This window comes from Otolemur garnettii, unplaced genomic scaffold (assembly GCF_000181295.1).
Source record: "Otolemur garnettii isolate 467f Iridium unplaced genomic scaffold, OtoGar3 scaffold00193, whole genome shotgun sequence".
Taxonomy (NCBI): Eukaryota; Metazoa; Chordata; class Mammalia; order Primates; family Galagidae; genus Otolemur; species Otolemur garnettii.
This window is the reverse complement of record NW_003852588.1, coordinates 286,788-300,598: the sequence shown is the minus strand read 5'-3', so window position 1 is coordinate 300,598 and position 13,811 is coordinate 286,788. Positions and strand designations below refer to the sequence as shown.

The following is a 13,811-nucleotide window of genomic DNA, read 5'->3' as shown; positions in this document are numbered from 1 at the left end:
ATATGGTAGTCACTCAAATAATTTTTGAGTGACAACAGGGTAGCTTCCAAGTGGCTGTGCTGCCAAGAACAAACATAAGCAGCATCATATTATGGCAAATACTATTTTATGGAAGGCTAAAGTATATAGTTTAAACTTGTACTGTTTTTTCAATTAAAATGAATATACCTAATTTAAGAAATCTAAATTATTAGTAAGACAGATTTTTGGCTTTTTAGTGTACACTGTCAGTTTAGAATTCATCACCAGCAAAGTCCTCCAAAACTAGCATAAAAAGAGTTCCTACCCTACTGATTACAAGACAACCATAATAAATATAAAAGTTAAAGAAAATACATGCACTGATTACTAAGACACAGTTGGACCAAATGATCATGAAAATAATCCAACTATAAAAATGTCAATGTGATTAAAAAACAAAATAAAATTTTGGAGATTCTAAGAATAGTTAAAAGCTCTTCTTCTTTTTTTTATTTGGTACACAGATCATAAGTACAGTTATGCCATTATAGGATTCAATGTGTTGATTATTTGTACAAATTGGAATGCTTACATCCTACTAATCATTCCACTACAGAGATTAAAAAGAATCCTTTGAATCAAAAGGGTAACATAAACATCACATATACCCTATTGTAAGGTGCCTTTACCTATTAACTCAAGAGAGGATTATTCTGTGCTGAGTTTTCCTACAGTCAGACAATCAGACTGTGGTCCTGTAGAGGTATGAGGAAGTGTCTAGATGCAAAAGTTAACGGAGGATACATAAGAATATGGGCGATCCCCTACATTTATGGAGAGACATAACAACACATCTTAGGTTCTTCCCTGTCTAATTTTTATAGGCTTTATATTTAAGATTATGAGTGTCAAAATATACTCTTGGAATATGATTAAGATAATCACAACATTAAATTTATAAATAGTATGAAATATATTTTTAAGAGACATACAGTTTCTTGAAATTACAAACTAGCTCTTTGTGAAAACAAATCCACCTCCATACTTTCTCTATAAAGACACTTGTCAACAGTTGTTTCAGGAGTTAAAACCTTTACAAATTCACAGTGTTGCTTAGGAAAGTAGTTTAGTGTCTGAAAACTAAATGGAGCCACTATACTATGAAGGACACAGGGTAAACACACTCAGGACGTTTGAACTCTTTTAAATTTTAAACATGCTTTATTATTTTTATGGTACCAATGAAGTCATTAGTCCTTCCTACTTCTCTGTTTTTACTTGGTAAGGATGAAATGGGTTCCTGTGCAGCAGAAAGACTTTTTATTAATGAATAAGGAACAATTTTCTGATTATAAAGGTGGTAAAACATTACACTGTGCTGTACAGGAGGGTTGCTGAATCTGTCCACGTAGAACTTAATAAAATAGCACAGAACAGCAGAGCTTTGCCTTGGAGTCTAGCCCAAGGTTTCCTCTTGTGCTATCATTTTGTAACACAGAAATGACAATGTTATGCAGTGAATATTAAAATTTGTTTCCCTCTTTCCCCCAAAGAGGTTATTTGGATAGTTTGTTGCTGTGCAAATGTTTGCAAATGACTCAGAAAATATGAGTTGGGAATAGTTAGTCAATCAGGTCATCTGATTGCCTAATCATTCTTTCGTGAATTGAAAAACAAATTACGATATTGATGAAATCTAGCTGATGGAAGAAAATTATCCAAATCACTATCTAATTCAATCTATTGTGAAAAAGGCAAACTTGTCAGATCTCCCATTCACCAGGGTGTTATTTATACAATTATTTAACAATGTAAATGATCATGATGACAGACATTTGTCTGTTTTCACAGTAAATTGGGCAGGGACTCATTTCTAATAAGGGAGGTCAGACGCTGATACTGCATGACACTGTATCGGCCAGAGTTCCTGCTGGGTCAAAAGCTATGATACACAGAAACAGAACACCGGACACAGGAGTCCACATGTGTAGGGTCAAGTCTGGACCCATGGATTATTAGTTGAGTAACCTTGGTAAGTCAATTTATCTCTAAAAACATGCACTGTGTTCATCTTAAAAATAAGAGAAGCAGTAGTACCTGTTTCCCTCTTCACAGTAATGGTGAAGAAACAAATGAGGACGTGTGTATGAAAGTGACTTCACAACTGCCAGCTGTGATGTTAAACATAAGGCATTATAAATTAGACACCTTGAAACTAGAGTTACGTTTTCAGACCTGAAGGGTAAGGAGAATGTAATAAAGCAATATTTTGAAATTCTTATTCTCTTACCATGGAAATCTAACAGCATGAATGAATACCTAGTTCAAGGACTTTGTAGTACTGTAATAATAGCTGATAGCATATGGTCGTTTAGGAAACACATTAATGGCTCCAATTTCATTTACTATTAATTTATTCTTGTAAGTAAAGGCATTTACTCAGGTACAATATGACATAAAGAGTGCTTTAAAATCAACGTGAATAGATTCTAAGAAATAGAACTATAAGCCCATAAGGATAAACAAAATACAAACGAGGTGAGTACGTCACATAATGCCTGGCACAAAACAGGCGACTGGGAAGTATTTGTTGAGCTAAATCCTAAATTTACAAGTCATGTAAGAATTCAATTAGAACTTTGAAAATGCACATATACATTAATGTCATATTCGATGTATGTCACCTGAAATTTAAACAGCAGGAATATGGTATGTTTATCCAACAGAACTCATCAAGTATGACCTGATAAAATCTCATGCCACAGACCTGCCATCATTTTAGAATTAAATCATGCAGAACTTCCCATTGTACTCGTGGTTACACTAATGGTCTGAAAGTGGGTGTTTAACTACAAGAGTTAATTTATAATGCCTCATATTAATATAGCATTTTAAATTTCTCAAACATTTCCTTACACACTTCCATCTGTGATGGTGAAAGCAACACTGTGTGGCTGACCAGCTCCTGCAGTTCAGGGTCACAGACACAAACCTGCACTCTCCTCGTTAGACGGTGCTGTGTGGGAAGCTTATGGCGACTCACCCTACCCACTTCTACAGCTCATCCTTCATCATGTTTTCTCAGAATTTCAACCAGGTCTGGGAGACAGAAGCTCCATATCACATCACCTGGTAACTGGTTCAGAGACCACGCGCCATCCCTGAAGAAGCCCACGTTGGCTCCACTTCATGGTGCTACTGTAATTAGGCCACCACTTGGAAATCGCAGGTAATATTTTACTCCTTGGTATATGAAGATTCACCAAGTATGGTACTATGATTTTAAAAATGAGTACTGAGATCATATAAAAATTAATTTCATTCTTAAAATAATTTTTAAAAATATAATCAGTGAAAGCTGCTGGGAAAATAGCAATATGGCTTCTTATCTTAACAAGTACTTCCGTGAAACACAGTCAGTGAATGCTACCGTCTCTATGATACTAACATATACGCACACATTCATATGTGTATACATATAAATACACATATATATACACTTATTTTAATGACGTTGCATTTCAAGAAGTTTGAAACACAGTCTGAAGAAAATTTTAAGGACATCAACTAGGAGAGTGTCCCACAGTTTCAACCTACCTTTTGTGGCCACTCGGACACAGTCTATTTTGGTTTCCTGTGTCAAACAAAGAGAGGGAAAAAATTAATCATGTTTTGTCAAAAGCATATGGAAATACCTCTAGCCCTGTTTAGACAGCCCTGAGAAGGAAAGAGCCACTGTGGCAAGTGTGGCTTTAATCACACAGTGATTAGTCTCAGAACAATACTCAGATGCAGTTTCTGGCTCCTGGGATGGTGGTGCTGGGCATTTCTGGACCAGATAATGAGCCAGGAACTAGACACAAATGTCTCTGTCTGGAAGCCCCAGACCCCCTTCTCCAGCCTTGTACCTGTCCCCTGTGCCAGCAGTGCTGGAGAAGAACTCTGCATCTGAGATTTCCTCGTTTCAGTGGTGAGAGTCAAGTCTACTATGAAACCTCAACCTAAGCAGTGAGGGAGAGAAACCACCATGGTATCTGGACAGTGTTTCCTTTTGTCTAAAGAGACCTTAAAATCTCATCAGAGTTCTGGGTCTGAATAGGAAAGGGAAAGAAATTCAGAAATGACTCAATGATAGTTTTTATTTTGTTTTCATTTTATTTTTCTAAAACTGTTTTCACACTTAGAGAAAACGAGATACCTAATCTAGTCACAACTATAGGAAGGAAGTATAAACTCCTTCTAGAACTAGAGAAACAGGACAGAACGTGCTGAGAAGACAGTGCCACGGCGCTGGGTGTATGTGTGGTGGCTCTCCTCCTGTCCTGTAAGACAGTAAGCTAAGCAGAATTACTAGCCAACTTCTGGCAAATAAAAATAAAACCTGTCCTGATGATGATGTAATCTCAAAAGACAAACCAAAACAAAACACCACCACCACCACCAACAAAAACCCAGATGATTATTCTGCAGGTAAAAATAATTTTAAAAAGAGAAAACCCACATATTTTCATAAGTAAAAATATACAAAAGCATGACTTCATTTTTCCCCTACTATTTTACTTAATCTATATTCATATTAATAATCCCAAACAGAAAACTTACCCCATTGGCTCTACTAGCAGCTTGAAAATAAATTCTGTAACTTTTATGGGGGAGAAGCGGAGTGTTCCAGTAGCCACTGTACGTCTTATTATCACCAATAGTAAAAGGCTGCGCAGCTTGGAGGCTGTCTGCCGGAAACTCTGCAGCAAAGTAGTACTGTGAGTTCAGGATTGAAGCATTCTGGAAGTGAATTGGTACTGGGTAGCACTTTAAGATTTCTGTTGTCTTTTTAGTTCTTCGAGGACGTTCTTCCTCAACAACTATTTGATAGACACTAGAAAAAAAAAGATTATCATCAATGATAGTTTAGGATAACTGAGCTGGTTTACTCTATGCCAACTGCATAGACCCATCGGACACTGGAAATAAAGAACACACTGAATAGAGTCATTAGTAAGTGCTTGGTGTTTACCAGACCCTCGAGTATAGTCAGTAATAAGTGCTTGGTGTTTACCAGACCCTCGAGTATAGTCAGTAATAAGTGCTTAGTGTTTACCAGACCCTCAATCAGCACTTGCTTATTGAGAATGAGAAAAGGGGCTCAAATTCTTCTCACAACTCTCACACACAAAATACAATAGTTTCTAGAAAGAAATAAAATTCATCCTAATTAAAAAAATATTTTTATACATGTATGATCATCTCTGCTATTTATGTAAGCAGGACACTAAAATAATATTTTTATCACATTTAAGTAAAGATAATTTTATAGACAATTAACTCAGTTTCCCTGATAAAGTTAAATAAAATTATATTAACAGTATATTTTGAAAACCATGAATGCATGTGACATTTGAACAGTTTACAAAACACTGTGTACTAATTCGTATTAATTCCAGTCTATCTTCTCACATTGTCTTATATTTTCCTTTGTCCTTTTCCATATTCAGTCAGTGGAAAGAAATGGCAAGAAAGAAAAGCAGAGCCAAGGCACCAGAATTACAAAAGCCAAGGCCTAAGGTTACCTGGACAGGGCCCCTCAAAGCACATGTGAGGGGGTGGGAATGGGCTCTTTTGAAGACACTTGCAAGAATGACGTCCCCTCAAAGGGGCTGGCTGCTGGCACTTGCCCACCCTCTTCCTATCTCTGAATTTTTAAGTAAACTTAGAAGAATGAGAGCCGAGGGGCTTTAGAAAATTAAGATATTTACATTTGCTAGAATGATAAATGTTCTATGCAGCTTTGTTGAAAAAAATGTTCTATTGATGACAGAAACTGAATCCAGATTAGACTGAAAGTCTGTCTGGCAGGGAGAGTTATCTTCTGACTGTGTCAGAAAAGTACCCTGAGTCCCTAGAATAACACTGGATTAATCTAAGAGTTGCTTACAACACATACCCATCAATCAATGCCAAAGAACAGCAGAGGGGCACCTCTACCCCAACCCCAGGTAGTGCCCAAAGTGGTCCTTCTTTACATTCTCACCTGTGTGAACTCTGACTCTGCGCTCAGTGTAACCTCCCACCTGCATGAGGTTGACCATGCAGCACACTTTATGACAGTGATGAAACATGTACCACCGTTCAGCTGGTAATTCTGTCTAAATAAACATCAATGTTTTAGAACATTAGAGTGGCTGTTCGGTAGAGAGGTAGGTAGCCAGCATGTTTACAGAGTAATGAGAAAGTCAGTTTGGGGCTGGGCACGGTGGCTCATTGCCTATAGCCTGAGCACTCTGGGAGCCTGAGACAGGTGTATTGCTTAAGCTCAGGAGTTCAAGACCAGGCTTAGCAAGAGCAAGACCCCTATCTCTACTAAAGAAATAGGAAAAACAAAACAAACAAAAAACTAGCCAGGTGTCATGGTTGGCACCTGTAGTCCCAGCTACTGGGGAGGCTGAGGCAAGAGGATTGCTTGAGCCAAAGACTTAGAGGTTTCTGTGAGTTATGACAATGTTGCTATCCAGGGCAACAGAGTGAGACTCTGTCTAAAAAGAAAAAAGAAAGAAAAAGAGAAAGTGAATTTTGACTAATGATCTCAACTTAAACAGAAAAAAGCAAAACTCTTCCTTCCTAATATCAGACTTTCTATTGGGTCTGGTCATGAAACTGCTCACCCAAACCCAGTAGAAGTAACAGATCCAACGTGAAAGAGTGTTTCGGAAGAATTCTAGAGTGAGGACACAAACACACAGAGAGGTAAAGTGGACTCTGACATCTTTCCCCTTCGTCTTAGCTTCTTACATCTATCATCAGAAAGGTGTGGTGATTTAAAAACATATCCGCCAGTCTCTGACACGTCAGGAGGTGGGATGGCCATCTCTGCCACCAACAGAATGTAGCAGAAGGGACACCAGGCACCTGCATCTCCCACCTCCTCCTTTGAAGTTCAGTCTTAGAGAAGCCAGCCACCAAGTAAGGGGTCATTGGACCAGCTCACTGGAGAAGCCACATGTAGGCACTGTCCTCCACAGTCCCCAAGAGCTCCCAGTCCACAGGTAGCACCATCACAGCAGCCACACGGGCGGGCTGTCTCCAATGGCCAAGCCACTCACGCTCCAGAAGACTGCTGCCAGAGAGACTCCAAACAGGATCTATCCAGCCCACCTTTTGTTGGCCCACAGAATCTGGGCAAGATGCAGAGGTTGTTTTAAACCACTAAGTTCTGGAGTAGTTTAATACATGGCAAGTGCTAGCCAGCATGGTCATATAACAGCAAGAGTAAAGGTCGGGTGAAAGTAGATGGCTAACCACTCCTTGCTGTGTAGCACAGCCCAGATGGGACATCTGTGGAAGGAGTCTAACCCAGAATGCTGTTAACACACTGCCTGCTCCCCAGAAAGAACACCCCCTTTACCAGGCCCTGGGGTTTCATTCCAGAAATTAAAACTTTGAAAATAAAATGATCTCTTCCTACTTTAATGAAAAAAAATTTTTATCATGTTCTTTGCATGAGTTACATCTATTTTTACACTGCACACCATGTGAGTTGTATGCGACTCATAACCTACTTATTGAGAATTGAGTCTTTTGTCATTCTGCAAGATTTAATGGCATCTGGAACAGACCTTGGATGGTCCTGGATGACAACCTCAAAATTATACCCCTAAGTATGTTCAGCAATGTCATGTCTATAGTATTGACTTTGTTCAAAGAGCCACCAGGTAAAACAGATTCAAGAAGAAGAAATCTGTAGTTAGAAGTTCCAGTAATTGGAAAACACAGCCTGGCACGTATGGCATACTTGGGCAGGCTGGCTGGAGAGGGTAACAGGAGGCGGGGGAAGACACACAAACTGATATAACAATGAGCACAAGTTTCACAATTTCACAGGGTCCCGGGCTCAAAACCACCGTGAGTTAAATATAACTCATAGGATAGCTAATGTATCAAAAACAAATAGCCTGGAGAAAGTGTGACTATTTTGTAGAGATGGTGACAATGCATCTGTCTGGACTCTAATCCTATTAAATTAATCTATTTGTGTTGTATTTCTTCCTATGAAAAAATTTTATGAATCTCAGTAATGTATATTTTATACATCTAGAATTTTTATTCAACATACAAGAACAGCTGTCATAAAAAGGATAAACTATCAATATAATTACTTGCTTTGCAAAGTAATTTAAGAAAACAACTTTTAACATCAGCTTCCTTCAAACAGTTTTTCCAGTTCATTTGCTATATGACATGATTTCCAAAATTTCACTTTAAAAACAACTTGTGGGAAAGCCAGATACTAGACAAAGCAGAAAAACAGATGCACACATACAAAGAAAAAATAGTTGCGTAAAATATTCCTCACAGGAGGGCTAGACCAGGTGCCTAGCCTAAGGTGGGCTCCGTCTTTGATCCAATCAGGAGAGCTGTAGGTGGCAATGTTCCTTCAGCCATCTGTATCTGAGTCCCTGATGACTTAGAGGAAACGTGCTCGCCTGTGCTCCTCAGTTACCCTAGTCAGAGCACCACGATCTTCCCACCTCTCTCAGCCCTGATTCTAACTCAATTAGATAATAAAAGCAGCACAGCTGCTCTGGACTTTCTAAGTCCTGAGACTCTGGATCCTTCTGCTGCAAACACCTTTGTCTCTGCTCTGTCACCCTGGCCTAGACTCGGGTGGCTACTCAAATGTGGCTCTTTTCCATTTAATGAACTTTTGGTCACTTTCAGCATATGTGCCACACTACAAAGCCTGAGACCCTTGATTGACCGGAGCTCAGGGGCTGACAGTCTGTCCATTCATTTTCATGTACTTATATTCTGGTCCAAACTCACAAAAAATTTGCTGTCAGTGAAGATGTTTGTGTCCTTTTATCATTATTTTCAAAAGTCCTATAAGCTCACGGAGGAGGAGGGTATAATTTAGTCATTTTTGTGACTCAGGACACTTAGAATGAAGTAGCCTGTTAAGTATGTGTTTCTAAAAGCATACTATAACCCAGAAGTTATTTCCATTTCGTTTGGGACTATAGTACACGCTATATATGTGAGTAGGAAGGAAATACACTGACACTCACAATTATACTTGGCTTTACTAAAATTTAACATAGTATTAATTCTATTTTTTATTCATTTCCCAAATACTCAAGGGCTAAGAGAAGACAAAATTACCAAGAAAGAGGTTTTGTGATAAAAGAATGCTGGTTAGATTTTACGTTTATCCTGAATAATTCACAGTTAAATGATTAACCCTGAGGGAACTAGAAGACACATCTCCGTTTCCTCTACCCGCCCCCTCCATCTGTTACTTCCCATTTCTTTCCTCCAACTTTGCTAGTGTGTGTGATGTGTGAGCATGTTCACTGGTTCATTAATTCAATATATACTTTTGTGAGTTCCTACCAGGCCCTGCCCTACTTTACCTTAAACAATATAATGTTTGGCATTCCCTAACGAAACAAATTTTTGTATTGTAATGTAAATACCATCTAAGTGAATACAGATTAACAAATAATTTTTTTCAAGCAGCAATTTTAGAAGGAATAGGTGAAAAATTGAGAATTAAATGATCATTTGATGGGCCCCCATTGGTTATATTATACACTCTGCTCCAGACGTATTGCTTTTTAAATGGCTACCATCTACTCATCTCCAGATATATTAAAGGAAGAACTGAGTTGACTAGAGCAATTTCAAACCCAAAATGTCTTTTCATCCTTGCTCCACAAGACAAATTAGATTTGGAAGCATCCAGACCTCAAATCTATTTGCTCTTTAATAATTTAAGCACTCAAAGGTCAAGCAGCTCTTTTCTATTCCCCTTTATCAAAGTCCAAGTGCTAATGAAAAATAGCTAAATCCAATCTGCTGCCCAATTGCCATAATTTGCTGTCTCTCTGATGGAAATTAACACATTATTAGCACCCAGGTCAATGGTACCTTGACAGAATTTTATAGCTGGTGTGTTTTTCATCTGCACAAGTAACATCATTTCACTAATGAACTTCATGAATTCTTTCCATCCACAGTTACAACCTCAAAGCTAGCTTTGAAAATCTCACTGTGTGAATGGTTTTTCTTAAAAGACTTTTTAAAGTACCAAATTTGCAAGGATGAAAAACTGACCAGAAGTTTCTAGCTTAATGAACCGAATTAACACTGTATTATATTATCCTTTAATGGATTACTCATGCTCTCTTTGTTTGTCAGAGGTACACTATTCCTACCACTGTCCTATCACTATTTTGGAATTTAAAGTAACATAAAACCTTCCAATGGCATTTGCAATATTAAAACACAATTCATAGTGAAGATGAATCTGCCAAAAATATGACATCACTATATCAGAACTTTCCTATGGAATGAAATTTAATTTAAAGTTTAATTTATGCTAGGTGTTCTACAACAAAACTCTCAGGCCTTTACAAGGAGAATAAGAAATCTGCATTTACGTGGAATAGGACATGAAGGATAACCTAGAAATGAATATCTGGACATATTTCATGGACTTTTTTAAACTTGAAAGTTCAAATGTGTTAAAATGTTTTTAATGCACATCTATAGACTGGGCCCAAATAAAATCACAAGTAGAGATACATATGCATATGTAAGTTTTTTTCCTAGGAATCTAAAGCTACAATTTAATATAGTCACAAAATACTGGGGATTTTCTTAAATAAAAGCTCCACAATTTTTTATTCCAGTGACAAATGGGAGTAGCTGACTTTCATTTTTTTGTTGTTATTGTTATCTCTTTTTTTTTTTTTTTCAGATTAATATGAGGCTACCAATGTTTAGGTTTCACTGTGTTCATTTCTAAGGTATAGTTCAAGTTGTATTGAGCCCTTCACCCAGGGGGCGCGCTGAGCACCCTCACACTGTGCACATCAGGTGAGGTGATTTTCATTTCTAAAGGCCTTCTGCCCAAGTTCTCTGCTGGCCAAATAAGCAATGGGCAACGCACGTGATCACTGCCCCTCAGGCAGCTGTGCCACAATGGTACCAGCAGCTTCTTCCCATTGCTATTATTCCTTACAGGTACACCACATCGTCTTGTCATGACCCTCAAAGTAAAAATAAAAATAACTGAATTGATGGAAAAATAAAAATTAAAAAAATACATTTTTAGTTTTTGCCTAACATAGAGGTCTTGGTGAGGAGGCCTGATGCAAATCTGAAACTGATCTAAAATTTTTGTCCTAATTCACTTCAAGAGTAAATCCTTGGGTGTAAGTCCCTTTTTTTTCTTGTCCATGTATTCTGTTTCATATCAGCACACAATATGAAAGGGTTATCCTACTGGGTAACAGAAGGGGAGGAGGCAAGGAAGACAGGGAGAAGAGGATTGCTTGGTAGTCCTCTAACACAGGCACTTCTGATCATGTCAACTGAGAATACTGTTCACCACTTCATAACACCTACTGACTTTTGGCTTGAATTGTAATTTTTGGTGCAGTCATCCATTCTACATGTATACAAAAGAACATAAATTAGTAATGATACCTTTCTGAAGACTAATTTTTAAGGGGATGGGAAAAATAAAATTATTAATTACATGCAAAACAATATATAAAGTTTACTATCACATAATGGCACTAAATTTATTTATCTTTTTTCCTGTTCTTTTTTTTGCAGTTTAGCCTGGGTCCGGTTCAAACCCACCACCCTCCGTAAATGGGGCCTGCACCCTACTCACTGAGCCACAGGCACTGCCCTTTTTTCCTGTTCTTTATTCAGGCAAATCCTTTCCCTAAAATCTATTAGCATTTACTGATATTCCAAATTACCTGGTAAATTAAACTAAATTTTTAAAAGTATGTCACTACAGTAGGACCTTTGTAAATTGACCACACAAGGGACTGTAACAAACTGGCCAACAGATGGAGGTGGTCAACAGAAGGAACTAGGCCTGCTCCACTGATACGTACATGTGGTATGTGTCCAGTCAATGAAAATTAGGTCAACCTAAGGAGGTGGTCAACTGCTTTAGATTAAAATTAGGGGAAACAAAAGGTCAGAATTCAATATCTGTCGTCGTGGCTAGCATTCCTTAGTGTCCTGTGTGTAATACTGAGAGTAACTGGCCCAACACAGTCCTGCTCATTACATTTTAAATGATAACTAGTAACCACACAGACAATGAAGAATGGGTTGACACACTACAAAGCAAAAACCCAAAACCCCATGGGGCTAAATATTCTATTAGCAAGCTTAATTTTTCTTTGTCCTGTTCTGATCTAGATAAGACTAGTCATAAATTGCTATGGAATATTTGCAGGGCACACAAGCATTTTTCATGTTCTCTCAGCCATAACTCATTCCAAGAAGCTTGCCTGGCACCGGCGAGTGACTACTGCTCTGTGCGTGTGCATCTGGGAGCATGCACAGGCCCGGTTCAATACCCTGCTGCTCTGCTAGTTAGTGATAAAATCTGATATAATAAAATATTAATTACAGCTGAAAGGTTGGGTGAGAAATACGAACTCAATTACAGTCCCATATTGTGAAAAAAGGGCAGGGTGAAAAAAATTCTATCGTTGTGGAGGTCTGGAATAGCAAAAAGAACTACAACATTAGACTTAGGCTGAGAAGCTCTGTAAAAGGCCACCTGTCATTAATCTTCACAATGGACACCACATTTGGAGTAAATCAGTCCTAAATGGAACATCTTTAAGGGTGATTTCTCCTGGTTTTAACAAGGGAAGATATTTTCCTTTGCATTTCTGCTTTCCAGTAAGTTTATCATAATTTAATCTTTATAATTTCAAAACAAACACATGAATACAAAAATTATAATTCAAGGCCAGTTACTATTATGAAATTATTCTCTTAAATAGTCCTGGTGATTGAAATAGAAATAGAATACCATGAAAGCCGTACTAAATATCTTCATTATTATATCCAACTCAGAATTTTTCAGTCTCAAAAAGTTTTAGTGCCAGGGGCCAGGTGAATAGAAGTGTGACTATCCAATGGAAGCAGGTGGACCCTAGGGGGTGCCATGGAGAAAGACCTGATGTGGGAGTTGCCATCTGTAAGTCATTGGCTCCATCTTTACCCCGATGTCATTGGCTGACCACTAAGGTCCTTCCAAGCTATAATATTTCATGGCTCCCTGTATAAGATCAGGCAAGTTATGACATCAACAAATGAGAAGAAAATTATTTCATTCATGCTTCCTCCATCCTTTCTTTCCATAATATTCATCATGTATCAGGCCTTGTGCCAGGCATGAGGGTAAAATAAAAAGAAGAATTAGGCACAGACTCTCCCTGTCCTTGAAAAGCCCAGTCTAAAGATATTAGTAATAGGTCACACAAACGAAGAACCACTGTGACAAGGATCTACTAAGAGTTTGTGTAAAGAACAAAGTATAGGACCAAGAGGAGTGTCAATCTCTACATCAAACTCCCTTGTGGCATTAATTACAATGAAGGCTTCTGGCCTGAACTGTTCCCTAAACATTCTCACTTGCTGATAATACCTGCAGATTGATCCGGTAACAAGCACAGTCATCAGCATTTTCATCAATAAAAATAATGTAACAACAACAAACAAACAAGCCAGGGTCTTTAGACACCCAATGTAGTCTCCATTCACTCTAGTCACTTTGGATAGCTCTTTAACAGCAGCACAGATGTGGAAGGCAAAGAGCTGGGTCCTATGCCAGACACCTGCCTAAGTCCTGGCAGGCATGCCCCAAGAGTTCCCAGAGTGGCCGTAGGAGACACTCAACAGGGGCAAGGTTTTCCTCACTCAATTCCCATACTACTTGTCTTCTTGAGGAACTGCAGTGTCTGGATGAAAACCAGGATTAATTGTGTTGAATCCTATAGGCGTCCATACTGCCTACCTGTGGTGAGTACAGC

The 13,811-nt window shown here is 38.3% G+C and overlaps 1 protein-coding gene across 1 annotated transcript in view; it reads right to left on the bottom strand.

Moving 5' to 3' along the window:
* Positions 1–13,811, bottom strand: part of PTPRM (protein tyrosine phosphatase, receptor type M) — a 562,994-nt gene that overhangs the window by 320,811 nt on the left and 228,372 nt on the right. The window contains exons 11-12 of the mRNA XM_012812183.2: positions 4,564–4,837; positions 3,559–3,595 (exon numbers count right to left, since the gene is read on the bottom strand). Coding sequence (XP_012667637.2) covers positions 3,559–3,595; positions 4,564–4,837 — 311 coding nt within the window. The remainder of the gene's footprint in view (positions 1–3,558; positions 3,596–4,563; positions 4,838–13,811) is intronic.